This window comes from Lutjanus erythropterus, chromosome 20, assembly GCF_056507025.1.
Source record: "Lutjanus erythropterus isolate fLutEry1 chromosome 20, fLutEry1.hap2, whole genome shotgun sequence".
In the NCBI taxonomy this organism is placed as follows: Eukaryota; Metazoa; Chordata; class Actinopteri; order Lutjaniformes; family Lutjanidae; genus Lutjanus; species Lutjanus erythropterus.
In genome coordinates this window covers 17,619,718-17,641,406 of record NC_139336.1, presented here as the reverse complement: position 1 = coordinate 17,641,406, position 21,689 = coordinate 17,619,718, and the positions used below count along the sequence as shown (strand labels likewise).

The 21,689-nt window shown below is 38.9% G+C and overlaps 1 protein-coding gene across 3 annotated transcripts in view; it reads right to left on the bottom strand.

The window, feature by feature from the left end:
* Window positions 1-21,487, bottom strand: part of kcnn2 (potassium calcium-activated channel subfamily N member 2) — a 36,192-nt gene extending 14,705 nt beyond the window's left edge. Inside the window, exons 1-5 of one of the 3 annotated variants that reach the window (XM_084746235.1) lie at window positions 20,404-21,487; window positions 19,129-19,221; window positions 1,880-2,298; window positions 1,434-1,575; window positions 1,183-1,293 (exon numbers count right to left, since the gene is read on the bottom strand). In XM_084746235.1, the coding sequence (XP_084602361.1) occupies window positions 1,183-1,293; window positions 1,434-1,575; window positions 1,880-2,298; window positions 19,129-19,221; window positions 20,404-21,204 (1,566 nt within the window). In that variant the 5' untranslated portion in view covers window positions 21,205-21,487. Of the gene's footprint in view, window positions 1-1,182; window positions 1,294-1,433; window positions 1,576-1,879; window positions 2,299-19,128; window positions 19,225-20,403 lie in introns of all 3 variants that reach the window. The other 2 variants (XM_084746234.1, XM_084746236.1) reach the window with 2 other exon arrangements.
* Between the last annotated feature and the right edge of the window lie 202 nt (window positions 21,488-21,689).

Genomic DNA, 21,689 nt, shown 5'->3' with positions numbered 1-21,689 from the left:
GAACAACAGAATGGCGTTCCCCAAGTTTCAATCCTTGGCCCGCTGCTTTTCAGTCGTAACTTAATGAGACAATCAATTACCAACTGAAATCAAATTAATTCCAGGTATAAAATCTTTAACAACAAAGTTTAGGCTGTCTTCATGTGGTGAAACTTTTATGCAGTTTTTTGCAGGTTGTAAATTGTATGAAACATAATTTTAATGCTTTGATTATGTAAAGTGGGAAGTATCATTGTAACTACATTTGCATCTTTGTGTCTCATTTCATTCAGTCTGGATGTATTGTGTGCTTTTTATTCTGGCAGCAGCTGGCTACTTTGTATCATAATGGCTGTCCTGGAGAATAGGAAGAGAGCTATCAGTGCATAAATGCTTATTGATATGCTGGAGGAAAAAACAAGACCTACTCAAAAGAGAGACCAGTGGATCATTTCACACATTATTCAAGGAGTTTGAGCCAATGATCCTCCAGTGAGTGCCTTCTCTTTAACTATTTAAAGCTCTGTGTTGCCACCATTTTACATTAGTATGAAATTGTAGCTTGAATTGTGAATGTATGTCAGATATAACAGCCCTGATTCTGATCAAAATTTCATATTAAAACATAGCAATTACTAAGCCTGTGATAGCATTAGTCACCTTCTAACTGCACTATAAACAAACTTTGTTCGTTTTCCGTTTGTTGACAGCATTACTAATCTTGCATGAGGTCAATGAGAATAAAAATGTCATTATCTGACATGTTATTACCGTTTTGATTGGCTGTTGTGTGAAACTAGTTTCACAACGTTTCACAAAAGAGTTTTGTAACTATTGTGTCTGAGTTTCAGACAAGTTTCAAGTTTTTGTTTAGCTAACTGTGTTCAGAATTACTGAGATCTATTGGTGTATTGTAGTATATGTATTTTATTGTATTTTTCCATATCTATCGTGTATTGTGGTTTTTAAGATGTGTGTTTTAATCACACAGTAGGCCTACTGTAAAAACCCAGCTGGAGACAAGAGTTGAAAATTAGCAATAGCTATAAACTCTGTGCATCAGTTTCATGCGCTATATTGGAACTATGTTAAATTGCATTGTCCCTAACAAATAATTAATAAATTCAAATAATAATTTGAATAAAAATAAATAAGTGTGAAATCTGTGATGTCAAAATAATCCAGTGTGGAGCTTTCACTTACTCTTTTTGTTAGCTGGGTGTCCATCATAAAATTGTGGACATGTTTTTCAGCTTTGGTTAATTCCAGTTTCTTTGCCACCACAGCCACCACCAAGGCAGTGCAGCCAGCACCCTGTGAAATAACAAGAAGGGACAGGCACAAATATACAACGTGGATTTTCACTATTTCATTTGAGTGCCAACTAGTTTTCTTTCCGGTCATGAAATATTAGCCAAACCCAACACAAGTCCACTTTTCTCTGCTTTTCTCACCATAATGCCAGTCAGGAGGCAGACTCCTTTCCCACAGTATGTGTTTGGGACCATATCCCCATATCCAATGGTAAGAAACGTGATTGAGATCAACCACATGGCTCCTAGAAAGTTGCTGGTTATGTCCTGGTTGTCATGGTACCTGTAATAAATAATAAATGCCATAGGTTGACCAACCTTAATGCACCTGAACAAACTGACGCACTCCAGCTTCACTTTCTGACTAACTCTCATTTTAAAAACTAAAAAAATGAAGCAATAAAGCACTGTATATAAGATCAAACTTTTTCAGAGCACTGCAGGGCTGTAATCTTCTGTTGTAAATCTTTCTATCTTGATGCTCAGACACAGAGTGAGCTACGAAGTGTGTACATTATCTATTTTTATGCCTTATCTATGTTTCATGCTGAGCAGTGCTGCATAGCGTGAGAAAGTGATCCAGGCACCTCTCGCAAGCTCTCACAGTCCATGCAGCGATGATCCACAGCGAGATGGTGAAGACCAGCAGCACAGTGCCGGGACAGATGGTCATGAGGGTCTTCATCACAAAGCGTGTGTTAAAGTTTATCTTGTTGAGTGCCCCGATGCTGCGGGATGAGGCGTCCGTGAAGAGCTTGCTGTGCAGCAACATGACACGTGCGATGAGGTACAGCCGCAGGAACATGGGGATGGACAGGATGATGTCCACATCCGCATCCGTCTTGGATGGCGCGTAGGAGTAGGCCAGGCGTGCTGTCCAGGTGAAGGTGTAGTTCCCTGGGATGGGGTGGATGGCGCACACCAGGATCTCCAGGCAGATGAAGAAGATGCGCTCATATGTCATGGCTATCCTCCAGTCATCAGCTGCGTTGTCCACCATAAATAACTGCAAGGAAAGAGCACTGTGAGGCCAATGGAGGGTAAAAAACGTCTAACATTTTCATCATGGTGACACAGAAAGCTACAGGAAATCATTAAACCCCATTAAACAATAAGTCACAAATAGCCTTGAGTCATTAAATCACAGTTTTTGAGTCACATTTTTTAAAAGCCTCAGCATTTTTTCCCCTCATGTCGTTGCCCCTTTAAGACAAATGAAATATATATAAGATAAATTTTGATCATTTTCAAGAGTGGAAAATTGATCCAAAATAGTCGGAGGAGGTGCAGCCAATGAATGAATAACTGTTATGATGAGAGGACGCTATAACGACCCTCTGATATGTCCAAGGGTATCTGATATCTGAAGAAGACTTCAACACTGAAAATATCATGCCTTTGTTTTTATGAATATATTAGCCACAGAATACTGAATACTGCTGTTTTATATGCTTTCATGTACCTTGTAGGTTGTCTTTTGTTTTTGTTTCTTATTAAAGTGAAATAGATGGATGGAATAATATACTGAACATTGTGATACTGCTGCCTTGCTTTTGTTTTCCAGTTGTACATACATAATTCAAACATTCGTTGCCAAAGTTCATGCCTATTTTTTGCACTTGCTTAGGTCATGGTTTGCTACATTTATTTTTATTAAAGAAGGAAAACAGACACACTTTGAAAATGACCCTCAGATATGTCCAAGGGTATCTGATATCTGGTGAAGGCTGCAACACTGAAATGTCATGTTTATCTGAATACATTATCAAAAGGGTAAAAAGTGATTTATATGCTTTCATGTGTCTTGTTCTTCCTTGTGGCCAGCCACACATTTTTATATTTCACTTTTAGAAAGAAAGAAAATAAGGCAAAAAATACCAATCAAACAAATAAAAGAACAGAAACAAAAGAAATACAAAGAAAAGAACAAATAAAATAAAAAATATTCAAAGGGTAAGCATTGGCATTACCTATCATTGCTCAGTTCTATCACATATCACTGGGAGTATAAATCACTCTATATATTCTGTATCAGAACGACTGACGCAGCCAGGGTAAGTATTACCAAACATATAACTGCTATTCACATATCAAATAGAAAAGACACATATTTTAAACATCACATTATACTGCTACCATTCACATCTACAAAAATATGCTCAATCCTCACATATACTAATAACACCTCATTGGACAAACATCATTATCATATAAATTATCATTCATACGTCATAATGTAAGATTCCCAGCAAAAAAAATGCCTGTATCACATTTCTATCGCTCACATACGGTGGCAACATCTGTCCCACCTACCGCCACCATCACAACATCATTTATTACTGTACTATCAGACATTTGTCAGTAGCCATTTGTTTTTTATTAATCTCTGTATAATATGAAAATGACTGTGATGAATTATTATTATGATGTATTATTATCTCAGGCTTCATGCGTTGTCAGGTTTGATTTTCATGTTAAAGTGAAATGGATGGAATACAACGGCTCTCTGGGAGCTAGAAATTAGCTCAAAATTAGAGCTGACATGATTAGTCCATTGATCAATTAGTTGATCTGGAGAAAAATAATTTCATCATTTAACATATTATGTTATATATATGTTGTTATGTTATATTTTTAAAGCAAATAAATGAAAAAATACCAAGCATTCTCTGGTTCTGGCTCCTCGTTGTCATATAAATCACTGACTAACAATTTACAATCAGAGACAAAGCGTTTTTGGAGTTTTTACCAGGGAATAAATGAGTTTATCTCCCAGTCTGTCATACAGTAACTCATCATCATCCACTGCATGGTCCTCTATTTTTATTTGGAAACTCCTTATTAAGATTCATCAATTATCAGGTCGTCCCTAATTGGTTCCTAACTTGTTTCCTAATTAACTAATCATTAGCTGCTCTAGAAAAATTGATTAGGAGTTACTCATTAACTAATGGTTCACTAGCAGCAGTTGTTCCTCATTTGTTCCCTGGTACACTGCAAAAAAAAATCATACAGGAATTTAATGGAATCAACTAATCTTTTCTCATCAATGTAACACAAATACACAAGTTTTATTTACTCAAGTTGTTATTTACTTTTAAACATCATTTCCCCTGACTTGAAGTCTTCTGACTTGAAATGCTGAATCAATTGAATGTACTGTTCAGAGTTTAATCAAGTAATTGAAGTCAGTTTCTAAAGAAACGTGATGAGCATATTAGCAGACTCCCCAGCATGCATTGCATGAGAATTAAAATTCTCCTGAGACTTTTCTTTTTTGTAGTTGAAGAAAACAAGATGAAAGCTTGCTGTGTGTCTCTTATACATTTTACGATAAGCATGGTTGCTTGTTTCACAATGATGAAAACACTAGAAACTAGAAAAGTTTATTTGTTTTGAATTATTACAAAATTACCCCCAACTTGTCTTTTCAAAAACAGTCAACTTAAAAATCTAAGGCAGTCTGGACACTAACATTTTGAAGTTAAAACAAATATTTTTTTACAGTGTAACTACTCAAAATGTTCTGCCCCTTATTGTAAAATGTTACCACATCATTGTAAAGGGAATATCTTTGTACTACAATATTACTGTTATGACATTATTTGTATCTTTGTATTTGATTTACAGTTCAACAAGACATGTGAAGACATCACTTTGGGCTCTGGTATCTACAATTCTACAAGGCTTAAATTTAAAATATGCAATTTGTAGTGAGATGAGCCAAATAGTCTTTTTTTTCCCATGTGTTTGCCTCCAATACTCTGGTACTGAATTCTTCCAAAAATCTCCCTCTCTATTCTGTATCTCCCTCTCTCACTCAAAAAATAAAAAAATAAGTGTTACATTAGCAGCATGCAGTAAGCATTTTCAACTTCAAAGCGCTGTACTGATGAGAACATCTGCCGCCTCCCCATTAGCATTAGGTTCTTGTCGCCTGGCCACCCTGACCAGAAGGTAGGCCGTTCCACTGGGGGTTTCAGAGTGGGTGGATTTCAACGCCGCTCATCACTCTTCTCCACCCTGTCCTCTGTCATATACAGCATCCTCCTCACCTCTGCCGCTGCTTGTCCATCCCCTCCCTCCTCTTCATCACTTTCAATCCAATCTACACTTATCTTCGGCCAGAAGATGCACCGCTCGGTGTATTCACCCCGAACTAATGGCTGAGCCTGTGACCGCCATCGCCAGCTCATTCACAGCGATCCCTGATCATGCTTATACTCGTAGATACACTATCTCAATCTTACACCTCTCATGGGGTTTTACATTTGCAGGTGGAGGTTGAGGATTAAATGCTATCAAACTGTACTACGTTTGTCGAATAATTCCTCTTTTCGACACGCCACACTGATATTCCTCCACAGCTGCTCGTGCTCTATCCACTCAATCACCTCAAGGTCCTCTGCCTGCGTTCATGTCGTCACAACTGGCAGTAGATATTTCACAAAATGTTGCTGTCAGCAAATACAAGCGAGGTTTCCTGGCGGCTGTTTTTGCCACGAGAGCAGAAGCCACTCTAAAGGAGAGAAAAGAAAAACTGCACGTGATTACATTCCGTTAGAAACGTGCTTTAATATATGCGCAGTAATAAATTATAGCGTGTTCAGTCACTTCTCGGGATTTAAAATGAAATGTTTTTGCTTACAGTTTAGCATTTCCGTGGACAGGATTGTGCACAGGTCAGTTCAATGTGCAAGTGGGCAGTTTGGATTTTCAGTGACTCCACAAATACCTGCAGGCTTTATCCATGACGAGGAATTAAATATCTATTTTAAAGTTTAAGTACTGTACAAAAATTATTAGTTCAGGGAGGTGAGGTCAGAAAAGGGGAAGGCTTATATAATCTTTCTTTGCTGAACAGAGGGTGGTCTAAACTTTTAGGGTCTTTAATTCTTTCATGGCCCAGATCTGTATTTAATTTAATCCTTTTGATGGCAGGATTTACTGTAAAAACAGAAGACTGAATAGATACATCAAAGAAGTTACATGAAAAACATAACCTTTCTGTGTGCCATGGATTAAAAATGTTTTCTCGCACATCTCGTGTCTCTCTACCTCAGCTTTATTTTCTAGTTTTCAGAAAGGTCAATAGGTCATGCTATAGTAGAGTTAAAGTTAGCCACTGGACAGGTTTTAAAGGATGTAAAAATACTCGATTGTGCATTTATCCCCATTAGCTGTTAACTCTGTTTGCTGTGTGTTCTATGAGCTCTGTTAGCTTGAACACATATATTTTGTGTAACATGGTTTTCCTACACAAAAAGTAAAGAAAAAAAAAAAAGAAAAAAAGAAAAGGGGCTGAAAGCACATCTACTCTTTCTCCCTTATTGACAAATTCTGGATCGGCCCTTGGAGCTGGAGACTCAGATGAGGGGTTTGTTGCACCATTAACATATTTAAGAGCTTTAACTTGCCATCAGACAGCCTTATCTGGTGGAAAACTGTTGTTATTTAATCCAAATATGTCTCTCTGCAAACCAACCAAACTCCTGTGACAAAAACAGTCATATTGCCTTACAGAATATGGGAGTTGCTGGACTATCACTGCCTCAATCGATTCGTTTCTGTTACTGTGTGACCTCTGTGTTTTAAAAGGTTTGTTCAGATTCACCAAAGAACAATTATTCATTTTGCCAGTGGAGTCTGGTGGCTTTGGAGAGAGTAATATTTGGCTCATGTAATGGCAGTTTGCTATCGTAAAAGGCTGTCTGATACCAAGGTAAAATGGTAAAAAATATATATAAATATACTTAAATACTAAATATATTTAAATATAGCGTACACTTAAACTGATGTTGATGTTTTTAGATGGACATTTTTTCAGCAGCTAAAATGCATTTTGCTGCTGAACCTGTTTGCATGTGGATAAGTACCTCATATAACCCCATTTCAAATAATCCAAACTATCCCTTTAATCTTAAAATCAGAGCTGAGAAATAACTCTAGAGAGGGTCTTGCTTTTTAAAAATATCACCCCACTTTCTGTATCGTCCCTTAGCTGTTATAATTTAAAATACATTTTTTTTTTTTTTTTTTTGTAACAGTCACACCTGCAGCTTCAGAAGTAAAACTTTCATACTATTCAACACTCACTGGTGGCACACATCTTGACTCGGCATCTCGCCAACTAGTCTCCATTTAGTTTCATTTGGAATTTCTCATTATAGAAGTAAAAAACTGTCCCACTCCTGCAGGGCTAATGGGATCAGTGACCTAGATTGTAAATTTAGCAGTGATATGTTACATAAAAATTGAATTGCTGAAACAGTCATATTTCTCACATCGAAAAAAGAAAGTCCCCATTCAACGTGTTCAAGGACGAAGAAGAGAGCAGAAATCAATAACGCTGCCACTTCTCTTGCAGACATACATGAATGCGCCGCACGCTCGAGCTTGACAGCCTTGGAGGCGCTCTGACACCACAGCCGCCTGCTTCATTTTTAACACGCAAACTGCACTGAAGCACAGCGCATGCTTATTACAGCTTCTGAGCCAATTATATGTCCAACAGCCTCTGTGGAAGAAATATCAACTGTCAACAAGCTAGCACATTACAACCAAAACAGAGCAAGCTACAACTAACACATGTCCCCGAACAAATGGTACGACTGTCCCACAAAGCCTCTGGTAGATTTATTTAAAAGCCACAATCAAAGTCCCCCCCCAAACACAGAAAACACATGAATTAAATTTTCAGAGGCAGTTGTTCAAATGAGCGACACTGAGCTCCTTTAACAAACTGACATCTGTCAGAGAAGTGTGTAACTCTAACCACAGCTCGTCTTGTTCGCCTTTCCAAGTGAGTGTAATGTAGACACGGAAACACAAGCTGTGACTCCACTCCGCCACGGTTTCTTACTTACAGAATTAGGGCTCTGAAAGCAGCTAAATCTATTGTTTGCACACACAGCATGAGCAGCGTTTTATTTTACATTTCAAACAACAAACCCGCCCTGTCAAAAGCAGTTACAAAGTTTGTTACCTTAAAACAATGTAATTAAACATTTACGCACCGGTTGCATAAGGAAAGCCTACTTGGTGGGTAAAAGCAATTATGGTAATGGATGACCTGAAATACAATCCTCAAGGGCCCTTTACCTCAGAGCATCAAATATTCCATGCTAGCAGCAGAACCAACAGTTATGACAGAGAGGTGGAGGAAACGACATCTGCGGCGGAAAAACCTCAAACTGAGTGTTTTAAATCGTGTCAAAAACATAATGCAGAGGAAGACACTGAGAGTCGGGCGTTAAAACGCGCAGATGATAAGACAGGACACCTTTAAACTGGTTACAGGAGGCTGACGTGTCATTTAAACACAGCAAGTAAAAGGATTTGAAAGACTGTGGTCTGAGTTTTTTAAAGGAGGATAAAACAACAAATTAAAGTTAAAGAGGCCAAATTATCTTTCCCAAAATTTTATTGAGTTGGTCAAGTAAATTTTTGGTTTCTGATTGTTTTATCATATTTTCATAGGTATGCAGTAGAAATCAACCAGCCGTATGTATGGAGACAACTATTTACCAAAACGCCAAAACTATGACCTTCATAAACCTTCACAAACCCATCAAAAAATATAATACTGCTGCTGACAACATTAAGGAGGTGAAAAACAGGAAAGTTCTTTGATGGAGGAATGGTCTCGGTGTTAACAAAGAGGAACATCTGTTTCAAGCTGAAACTTAGAAACAAACTAAAAAGAAAAACAGATTTTTTTTTTTTTTAAAAAAGCTGATTTAGTCACTTAAAAGGTCAGTTCAGCCAAATTACAAAACTCAAGTGGTTTTGATTTTATTTGTCCATGTTTTGACATGCATCTTGAGATTTCTGCTTTTAACCTTTGCTTTGTGTTACAAGGAAAATTTGGCATGTGGATGTCTAGTCCGTGTTGATGGTAAATGTTGTCTATTGACGCAAGAGATTCCACAGTTTGTGCTATACTGACAAAGAACACTGAGTTCTCCTACTTGTAGACCTGTGCCAGCAGCGCCTACATGTACCAGGATGCATTGCATTTGAGTTTTCTGACCCCCATGTCCATGTTGCTGTGTATCACCACCCTAGGCTATACTTCATTAGCCAAAACATAGTGTTAGGTGACAGTAGCAGAGACTAGAAATCCAGGCTGAAATAATCTGTAGTTCTTCCTTCACACCAGCACTGTGACATCACAATGACATCACTGGATGCAGGAAGAACAACAGATTTTGCAGCAGCAGAAGTAATCTTTTTCTGTCAATTCAGCTCACACTGAGGAATTTATTGCTTCAACTGACTACATTTACCATCAATACTGACTGTACCTCCACATGAAAAGTGCCAAATGTTCCCTTTAAGAGAAATCTGATTTATGTTAATTCAACTTTATAAAAGTAATGCTTACTTCAGTAATCCAAACAAATTCAGGTTATTGTATTTTAGACTTTTTAAGACCCACAGACACCTTGTTTATTTTACATTTGTACCTCTTGTACATGAGAGTATTCTAATCATAATCTCAACCCCAAAAGTAACGCTAGCCAAAATGTCCTGACTTGTAAAAAAAAAATTTATCCGCACAGTAACAATACAGTACATGAGCTCAGACATTAAACCTCTGATCTCAGAGAACAAACAGCAAACAAATCCAGCCGTCACTGTCTTCTCTCAGACATTCAGCTTGTTTTCTGATGGACAGTCTAATCACTAAGAGTGCGTGTCCCTCGCTCATCATGGTAAAGTCTCATCCATGTCAGGTTGAGAGACAATACGGCAGAAGATGTCCTGAGATCATTCCCTGCCTGTCCTTCGCTGCGTCTACACCGTGCGGCCTCAGAAGGGCTCACCTGCGATGTTAGCTGGGTTGGTTACTGGTTTCACTACGCTCAATATAACTAATGGAGTCCAGCTCAATATTTAATCTGTGTAATGTGGAGATGGGAACATATATCTTGTCACTGAGAATGAAATCGCTCAATCTCATTAGTGAATTAGGTTGAGAGGTTCAGCCCAATTAGACATTAATGCAATACTTTATTTATGATATCAAAGTGAGCCACTAAGAGTCCACTTTGCTGAGTAAATCTGAAGCTGTTGCAGCTTCGGTTTGCTTTTGTTTCTGAAATTAAGTCTCGCATTTGCATATTCATTCTTCTATTCAAGCCTCTCTGAGCCTAAGTAAAAGCTCGTATAAATCTTTCTTTCGTTAAAGTGTTGCTGCTGCAGCCAAGTTGTGAACGTCATGCTCAAAGTCACACACAAAACACAATTTAGTAAACGGCATCAATAAATAATCTTTGGGATTCTCGACTCTTTGGGAGGCTGAGTGTCTTTGGCCTTGAAAGCCTGTACGTTCAGTGAAAACATTGAGGTCACCAGCCAGTGGTGGTTATCTGACTCCCGTCTGGAGTCTCAGGTAGAGGACAGATTTCACTGTGAGAAAAGCAGAGCGTCTCCTGCAGTTACACCGTATCTCTGACACATACACACCACCCAGGGGCGGTCTGACGAGCACGGCCAAGTCTGACTCTGGCAGGATTCGTTGGCACGGTTTGGGCCGATGTGTTGTTATTTTATCTTTTCTGCAGATTGTAAAATGTAATACTGTGCGACTGTGAAGCATCAGCGCTGACTTTTATCACAAAAAGTACACATCAAAGACAGAACAGGCCCCAAAGCATTTTGCATTAGTTTAAGAAAACTCAGCAGAACTGTCATCACAAGGTACAACGACACAGCAATGGCCTTAACACAAATGCCCCTCGGCAAAGAGCCTTTGATGTGAGAAGAAGAGAAAACTTTCAAAATGTCAGCCTCTGTCTGTTTGGGAATAAGGTGAACTCATCAACCATCTCAGCAGCAGCAGCAGCAGCAGCAGCAGCAGCAGCAGCAGCAAGGAAGCGGGAAGATGCTCGCAGCTCGTGGCTCATATCAGACTTTGACAATGACAAATCAAAGTCATGAAGCAGCTACAGACTCTAACCTCTCCATTTCCACTCGTGCTGTACAGTAAGTCGCTGCCTGCCAACGCAGCAAGCTCGACGCTACTAAAAAAGTCTAAAAATTCCTCAGGCTGATCGCCAGCTGTCAACAAAAGGCATCACAGGGACTGAATCAGGCCGATAACGTTTCAAGGAGAAGTATAAAAAGATGCTGGGCAACATCAGTACATACAAAGGAGGACTAAACATTAATATTATTTCTCCTAATTACAGAGGCTGGGACAAATCTGAGGACATTTAGCAGAACGTGGACACGCTGCCTCTCTCTGTTAATGCACTTGGCTCAGTAGGTCAGCTGTCACTGCCATTGCAGCACAGCAGATGTATCCCTAAACAATTCAAATGACAGCTGGTGTCCAACATCTATCCTGTCTGCCCTGACCTTTGGAGTTTTCAGTCACTCGCAGGAGAAAAAACTTCCTGTTGTTATACCCGATAAAAAATGAGAGGGCACACTCTTTACCGAGTCTGACAAGTAAATCAGTTTTAAGGGGCTAGAAGTGGTGGGGAAATATTTCATCATCCTGACTTATGCTTCCACATCTGACAGGCATCTGTGAGTACACATGGATGTGCATGCATAATCTATTTTCACTGCAGGAGCACAAATTTCCCACACGGAGAAGTGCACTTTAGAAATGGCACTCTAGTAATATCACAAACACTCCAGGCTCATGTAGAGCATTAACACACAAGCCACAAACCAGGCGACGTTTCATTATACTGAATAACACAACACTAGATAGAGCGTTAAAAGCATATTTGATGTGATGATTCACCCAGGTTATAATACTACACATGGAGTCAATTAGTCAGTAGGTTTGTGTTCTGTTAAGTGAAATTCCATGTCGGGAAACTATCATTTACTGCAAAAGGACACTCCACCATTTTATATTTTACAGGTCAAAGTCAATTTACTAGTCACTGGGGGTACAGCACAGCCAAAGGCGTCACTTTGGGTTGAGAAGTGGTGGGAATGTAAGTGCTCAGATGAAAAAACATTTTTTAAAAGGTCTTCAACATCTGCGATTTCAGGCGCTGAAACGGGGGCGATTGGTATGAGGTCAGAGTGGATAATTATGGAAAAAATTGCTTTATGGCGCATCAAAAGGGCATAGAGCCTAGGCTACTGTAGAGTCGACAATTCCAAAATACTCAGCAAAAAACCTAAAACAAGAACACCAGCGCAAGTAACTTCATCCATCACGTCCACAGCTGCAACGCCATGTCAATCAATCAAACAACCCCGACATCACATCTACTGTGGGAAGCACCAGAGCATAACAATAAAAAGTTAACAATGTTAGCTAAAGATAATAAATCAACCTTTAGATGTTAAGTTAAACTGCCTTTAATGTTGCATACTTCAACAACAGAGAAACAGAGGACACAAGTTAAGTCCAACCAATCATGTCCTCTAATTTTGCAAAAAAAAAAACAACCCACCTCTATTTCACTTGTCAGTTAACATTTCTTGGTACAAACTATTTTCACAACATTTTTAACAAATTATACTTGTAAAAAGTGACAAGGACAAAAGTGGTGTCCCCAGTATAAATGACCCTATCAGCACAGGCGTCTGTGGTTCTGAAGGAGTTTTGAAAAGTCTGAGAAAATTACTCACATGATATCACTTGAGCACTGAATATAAATTTGGGCTCAGAGACAACTGATTTTTAAAAAGGTGAACTCTACACTACTGCATAAGCAGACCTGGGGGTAATGGAATATTTGAAACAGAGTAATTAGGATACAAAAAAAGGGTAACTGTATTCAATTACAGTAACAGAAGAAAAAGATGTTATCAGATTATCAATACATGTAGTAAACACAGGGATTAGCAGGATTACAATTTTAAAATGCATTTCAAAATTAAGAACAACAGACCACTGACAGTGTGTGAGTCTCACAACATCACTCTGGTCTCAATGAAACCAGCTAATCTCATCATCACGTCTGGTGAAAAAATGCTTCACTGGGTGGAAATTTTCCCCATTTCTGTCTCTAAATCAGAAAAGGGGAAAAACTTCACAGTACAGTGACACTTCTGCCTTCAGCTGTGAAAATACTGTCACCATCCAAGGTCTCATCATTTCAATTTATAGAAACATTTACAACTTAGACCAACTGCTAATGTTATACCTAACCTGCCAGCACTACTCCTACTACTACTACTACTACTAGTCCTACTCCTACTGCTTCTGTAAAATGTGGGTAACAACTCACGCCACAGAACAAGTTTATCAATCTAGGCGTGCATTCATGCATAATAAAGGAAGGAATATCTGGACAAACAACTGATAAACCTACAACAAATATAAAACACCACATTACTCAGCTTCATCATATTTGGTACTGAGGTAATCCAAAAGTTAAAAGGTTTGATTACTGACTATATATTATACCAGGTAAACAGTAATTGTATCAGAATGTAATTTTAAAGTAACTCTTCCGACCCTGTATGTGTGAAAAAAGTTGTAGCCTTTTGTGGCTTCAGAGGGTGCTGCACGAAGACTTATAAACTCCCTCAGGTGATGTTCGCTTGTCAGCTGTTGCCGTAGAAAAGTGAGCTCTAGACTGCTCCTCATCTCTGCTTGAGGCTACATTATGGATATATATACTTACTTACACACCCCTACATATCCCTGCACATCATGGCCGCTTTGCGCATCCTGCGTCCATTAGGAGCGAGGGTGGTGCACATCCTTAGAAATAAACGCTAAGTATACTCAAACAAAAATACATAATTAAAAAGCAAATATATCTACGGCCTTAGACACTACTAGCATAACACACCTGAACCTCTGACCAAACTGTTGGTGGTTGAATTGGATTATGGGTGATGTAGGTGCCAGGTTTTGGCAAGTCTGGTTCTGGTTCTTAACATCTTGATTTTTTTTTCTTTTTGTAAACTCTCTAATAAGGATGTAACAATACCAAAACGTCGAGGTACAATAATACCTTGATAAAAAAGCCATGATATCATATTTATCACAATATAAAAAAAAAAGAACGATAATTAAAAATGCCCTTTATTGAAGTATAAATCAGTATTTTTTGTTTGTATTCATTTCTTTTTCCTTTTAAGTTAAAGTGCTTCTGCTTTCCTTCTTTAATAAAATGAAATAATTATAGCCAGCCACGACCAAAGCATGTGCAAAAATTGTCATAAATCAAATCATGTAAGTAGATATCATCACAGTCCTCTACAGTATCAAAAATAATGTGATATTCAATATATTGTTTTATCTCTCCATCGTGAGTCCAACTGCAATACTAAATTGGTGGAAAGCTCTTTTAACAGCAGACATCTGTTAGAAATTAAGATCATGGAGTTTGAAAGACATGACTTTCACCAGACAACAGGAGTCTAATAATAAACAACAAAGCTGAAAACAATTAATGTGTCTTTTGAATGTCACAAATATGAAGTCGAATCACATTTTTATCAATTGCAGGTGGAAGAAGCACAGAGAAAATGAAAAGGAAACGCACCCATCCAGAGCCACTGTGTGTGCATGTGTGTGTCATTAGCAAGATAGATTCAGAATTAATTTGTCTGTGTGTGCGTGTGTGTGGTTGTGTGTGCAAGCACATATGTCAGTCTGCAGGAACCAAGTAATGACAGAGTAGCGACAACAGGCACAAAGGCCCCTCAGGCAGGGAAGGAAAGGAGCAGCTGGTGGTGGAAGTTGAAGTATAAACACTAAGAACTGGATTTAAATAGTAAGATAGAGTCATTTTCCAGGAGCTGGCTGATAGTTTTGTTCCAAAGGGGACCTGATGAATTAGAAATAATCAACTTGTACATTTAGAGAGAAGCAGACGCCGGGAGTGAGTAACACTGCAGTGACGTGTTGATGTTTTCTGATTCATTTAAGTGTTCAGGCTTCAACGTTTGAATAAATCGTATATGAATGATTGTGGTGAGACGTGCATTGCAGTAATCAACTCTGAGGCAAACAATTGCCTTAATAAACTTTTCTAGGTCAGCAAAAAGAGGAAATGTCTTTATTGTGAAGAGAGAGCGCTATCCAGGGTGAAAAATGTTTTGGATATTGACGGGACTGTCAGAGGAGTCTGGATCAAAGAGGTTTGAAACAGCCTTCCTGTGGGGTAAATGTGCAGCTACTGACAATTAAACGAATGGAAAGAAAAGCTTGATTTAGAGCTGAAATGAACATTTCAGCTCGCCTGTAGTGAGGGAAAGAATCCTGCTTCACAGCCATTTTTAATGTGTAAAACAGAGGATTCATGCCCTGTAAAACTGCTATTATCATCATATTTATGAATACAGATGTGCTGCTGTATCATGGTGTTAAGAACAGTGGTGGAATGTAACTAAGATAACAGATTATTGCCACTTTCTGATACTTTATACTTCCACTCCACTACATTGCAAATACTACACATTTTACTTGATACTATGCAGATTCACATTATTATTACAAATGTAAACAAATGATGATTTATTATTATAGGTTGAGCCCAACTGTTACCAGCTGCAACATTAAAGAGATGAACACATTAATGCATCCATAAGATACAGTAATATAATATATATTTTTCTGAAAATGAGCCATTCTGCATAATGAGTACTTTTACTTTTGGTACTTTAGGTATATTTTGATGCCAATACTTTTGTACTTTTATTTAAGTAAGTTTTTCGATGTGGGACTTTTACTTGTAAGAGTTTTTTTTTCAGCTGGAACCAGAAAATAGCAGGATTTTCTTGGGAACCAAAGTGGGTGTGTCATATTCCACAGGTTGTGTACATTGTGCGACACCTTCTGGTGATGACATCCTTGATTACAATGGTTCCACTCAACACTGGTGGAAACTTGGGCTGGTTCATGTGGTTCCAAGAACCTTGAACAGAACTGGTTCAAGAACCAGATTTAGTTTGGTGGAACAGGGGCATCTGGGGGTTCTATCCAGAACCTTTCCACTCTCTAAGGGTGCTACAAGAACCCATAGAGGGGATTCTACCGACAATCCAACATAAAGGGTTATACCTGGAACCATCTGTGAAAAGCTTTTAACTAGAGCCCACCGAGGGAAAAGACCCAACAATCCTCGAAGAACTTGTTTTTCCCCATAGGGTTCTTTGGAGGAAAAAAAGTTCTTGATGGAACCTTTTCTCCAAAAAAGCATTCCTCAGAAGCAAATTGCTCTGGGTAGAACCTCAGCCCTTTAAGAAGAACCTTTTGGAACACTTATTTCTAAAAGTGCACTGTGATATGACTACTTTTACTCAAGTAAAAGATCTGAGTATTTCTTCCACCACTGAGTTAGAATACATGAGGAACAGTGACTGGAAGCATGTAACACAATTCAGTGCTTAAGCATTTAACCGGTTTATTGTGAACAGGGACCATAAACATACAGCTGAGGCATGACTACCGCTTGAACACAATCAGTTTTAAAAGTCACGAAACGGAAACCTGCTGTGATGACGAATGCACCTTTGCAATATATTAGTCACAACTGAATTGCTTCATTATTTAGCATCGAGGAAAGGTTTGCACAAGCACAAGGTGAAAAGGCTCAGTTTTTAAATTAAATAATTTACACAGGATCAGCGTAAAAGGTGCAGAGGCCGAGGGAGGATGGGAAGAATGAGTGTGATACTCACATGCAAACGTACAGTATGCTTTCTAATTTATAAAGAGCTACTGGGAAGTGTCTGCAGGGGAAATGAAAACACTTCTGTTATGCATTGAAATATGGTAATGATGTCTGTGCATTTCTATCATCCCTCATAAAGAAAGGTTTACAATGAGACATCTGAAGGGGGCGACACATTTTACTGTTGGGCTATTTCAATGACTGATACTCCCCTGGGACTTGTAAGTGCTAAATATACCAACAAGGCTGAAGAATATACTGTAGCAAGAACCGAATGTTTTGTCCAAATGTAATATGTTTTACTAAAGCTGATTGACTAAGAGCAAATAAAAACAGCTGGATCAGCTCAAACAATTTAGCTAAAGGCAATTTTAAAAAACTCAATCTTGTTTGAAAGTAAGAAAATCCATTAACATGATTAAACATGGTGTCGATTAAGATTTGAGAAAATGCTTGAGCTGTGTTTCTTTTCAACTGAAGTTTTGCTTTTAAGCTGATTTAATTAAAAAACAAAAAATAAAAAAAAAAGTATCTAATACATGAAAGATTTCTGGCTGCATACATACGTCCAACCCTGTAGAGAATGGCCCCATTACTTTTGTGGCTGTTCCAACAAAGACACAAGTGCTGAAGCGCAGGAAGAACTGTAAGTAATGCAACAATGCTTCAAGGCAAGGTCATAAAACTGTCCGAGTGTTGGAACGTCTCAGGGGAGGCTGACAATCTATATCCATCCTCTGAGCCCTGCGAGGAGTTCCTAAATCTTATCAAAAATGTGTAATGAAGTGTTAATGTGCCTTCAAAAGATGATGGTTGGTCTGTGCAGTCACAGGGCTGTATAGATTTTCACTTTGGAATGAAGAAAATAAAATAAATAAAACTGTTTCATGTTATAAATATAATTAAAATTGAGTGATTACTTTGTTCTGCTGATATTTAACACTTCACCTGCTTTCACAAGAAGTTATTTGCTTTGCTGGACTTTAAGTCAACAAAGAACATCTTTTGTAACCTGCCGATACTCAGAACAATCCTCTGCAGAACTCACTGATGACCAAACCTAGTGGTATTTATCATTTAACTGAGCATTTACTAAATGTGATAAAGGTATAAGAATCTACTGTTCCTACACTCTTAGAAATAAAGGTGCTAACTAGAACCATAAAGGGTTCTTCAGCCTGTCTGAAAAGAACTCTTTTTGGCTCGTGGTGGAACCTTTTAAAACCTTTAAAGGCTCCAGTTGGGACTCTTGCGGAGAGTTCTACCTGGAACCCACTGTAAAGGATTAAATCTAGAATCATCTTTGAAAGGTTCTACCCATAACCCCCCACGAGAGGTTCAACAGAACACCCTTCTGTGGTGTAAAGATTCCACATAGAACTCTCTCTGGGGTTCTATCCAAAACCTTTCCACTTTCTAAGGATGCTAACAGGAACCTGTTCATGTCCCAAGGGGCTGCTATCGAGAACCCAACATAAAGGGTTATACCCAGAGCACCTTATGGGAGGTTCTACAGAGAACCCTTCAATGGTGTAGTAGTTCCACTCAGAACCCCCCTTGAGGACTCTATCCAAAACTTTTCCACCCTCTAAAGGTGCTAACAAGAACTCACCCAGGGAGTTCGACTGAGAACATTTTTATATTATGATGTAAAGAATGGTATCAAGAGCACTTTATGAACCCTTGAAGAAAGGGTTCTTGAAGGATTTCAGCAATACTAGAAGAATCCATTTCTTCCAGAAAGGGTTCTTTGGATGGGGATTCCTCATGGAACCCTTAGTCTTACAGAGAACTGACAAATCCTTTATTCAAAAAGAGGTATTCAGATGGTTCTGGGTAGAACCTCGGCCCTTCAGGAAGAACCCTTTTGCAATTATTATTTCTTAGAGTGATAGCCTACTTTGTTTTGTTCCTCTTAGATTCATATTAATTTTTTCTCTTTTATTTATTCATTTTGTTTATAGACATTTATTTTAATTTTGCCCGTCTTTATTTTATTTATTTTGAAATGTTTCCCTAAAAAAGAAAAATACTTATTTTTTAATAACTTTCCAATTTTAGTTACAGTCCTTACTTATACCTTTATATCTTAATAAAATCTTAATAAATCATATTTGAAACTAAATGTGATGATGAGACATTCACTGTTAGAGCAGAACTGCTGACCCTTCAACATCAACATGGCCAGTTAAAGAATAAGAAAAAAAAGAGTGTTTCCACATTACCTGTATCTCTCTTGCATGGTATATGATAATCAGCCCCAGGAGAATGATTGTAGAAAGGCTTATCAGGCATTTTAGAGCTAATGAATACAGGGACTCCTGGAAAAGAGCAACAACACTAAAGCCAAACAAGACACAAACATCATGACATAAAAAAATCACATTCTCACATAATAAACCAGGACTGCAGTGACACTCAACTTGCGGGCCAAATCTGGGCCCTGATAGTGTGCTGGGTGGCCCTCCAATCATTTTGTAATTCACAGTGAAAATAACTAAATTCATTCAACATTTTTGTTTGTTTTTACCAATTAGTAATGTTCAAACAGCGTCACTTGGCTGTTACTTGGGAAGTTTAGCCTGCACACACTCAATTCAAGTTGTTCTATTCGTGTTTTGTTTATTTATACATATCTATAATTAGTAAAAGTACCAGTAAAAGTTTTCTGTTTTAGTGCCCCAGTGTCATTTTGGATTTTAGCGCTGCAGCTAACAACTATATTAATTGTTCGTTGATGTGTGGATTTTTCAATCAATCAGTTAGCTGTTTGGTCTATAAAATGTCAAAAAGTGTTGAAAAAGATCAATCAGTTTTCCCCAAAGCCCAAGGTGACGTCCTCAAATGCCTCATTGTTGTCCACAGAATCAGAGAATTTAGATTTTTTTTTTCTTAAGAAATGACTCACACTGATCAATCAGTTGTCAAAATAGTTCAGATTTCTATATAAAGAAAGAATATCAGCCAATAAATCGCTAATAATAATAATGATCCTAATATCAGCATCAGCCCCCAAAATTTAGTATTTTGTCAGGCTCTAAATTTTATATAACTCTTTCCAATGTAAACTAAGCATTTACAACTAAAATGCATAAAAACATCAGATTTATCTGTCATTTATTAATAAGTTAAGATAACAAGTCATTTCATTTGAAAACAAAGAATTTCAATTTTCATTGTATCTTATAAATATAATGAATGTTTGTTTTTCAGTGCCCCCCAGGCAAAGCAAGTTGAGTATCTCTGGTGTACTGCAACAAAACCTAACATGTGACATCTCTTTGTATTATTGGGGTTCCCCTTCATGGTTGGACAGCAGTGGGCCTTTTGGCCTGCATGGGACACTTTGCAGCGAGTCCACACTTGTGTTGCCTGTTATTTAAAGTGGCTGCTTTCCTCTAACACTTTCCTGCAAGTTTTCTCCATCTAAAAGCCTTGCACTGCCAGTCACATAACCCTAAATTAACTCCGCACCGCACGGGTTTGGAGAAAATACGCACCTTTCCATAGGCTCCCCACGAGAGTTCAGTCTCTATAACCATAACAACGATCCCAAACATCCCAAAGATTAAAGCATAGTCGCTGAGCCGCTTCCTCTTCTCAAACAAGGCCCTCCTGTGCCCGAGCTTTTCCCCAATGTTCTGGTTCTTCTTTTTCCCCGATTTGCCGCAGCTGTGGCCGCAGCCTCCCCCTCCGTCTCCCGATGCGTAAGGCATCAGGGTGGTGGAATTATTCTCCGGCTTGGATACTAAAGTGTCCGACGCATCTGCGGCTGAGATGGGCTGCAAAGGCTGGGACTCGGAATCAAACTCGTGTATGTTTCTGCGGGACGAGCTCAAGTTGCTCAGCGGCCGCATTACGCCGCCGTTGTATCTGCAGCTGCTCATGGCTATTTCATTGTAGGAGTTACTGTCTTTGTGGCTGCTGCTGGCCAGGCTGCCCCGCTGCCGATCGCGGCACTGCTGCTGCTGCTGCTGCTGCTGCTGATGGTGAGGATGATGATGCCTGGATGAACTACCATGACTAGAGGGTGTGAACTCGCAGACGCTGTACTGGCAACCTTGCCTCGAAGACGTTTCCGAAGGTGTCCTTAAAGTTCCCACAGTGGTCGGCGACGTCCCGCGGAAGACGAGGCTTTTCCTCGCCTCACAGGTGCAGTTATTGCAGGTGCAGCAGTGGTCGTGCTGCTTGCCGAGCCGATCCTCCCGCCCGCAGTAGTGCTGGTACTTACAGTGCTGGAGCTGCTGCTGCCGCTGCTGCTCTGGAAAGAAATCGTTCTGCAGCTGCAATGGGGTTTCCATGTCAGTGCTGCCGTTTAAAGCAGCAGTCGGGTACCACACAGCACCCGACGAAGGGCGTTATGGTACTTACGGGAGGACAGAGCCGCTGCATGAATAGACCCATTTCGGCTCCGGTAGAATGTGAGCGGAGCCTCCGGATTGGGCAGAGGGGACCAAAACAACTGGCTCGACGTCATGAACAGGTTGCAACCATGGGATGGGATGTAAAGAAGCCCACCCTTGATTAATGTGCGTATGATTTTGTCCAATTTTTAATATTCACAAATTGAAATGCATAAGCAAAAAGAGAAACTTTTCAGAGCTGACTGCCCATATAAAACAATAGATTACTTCTATTTCTGAATGAACGAATAAAAAGTCTGTTAAAATGTGTAACCTTTGTCATCTTTACAAGTTATTTATTTAAACATTTATTTTTAAAACTATATTTTTTACATGCTTTGGGCCCCTGGCATGTAGACTCAGACTGTGTAGGGGAGACCAGG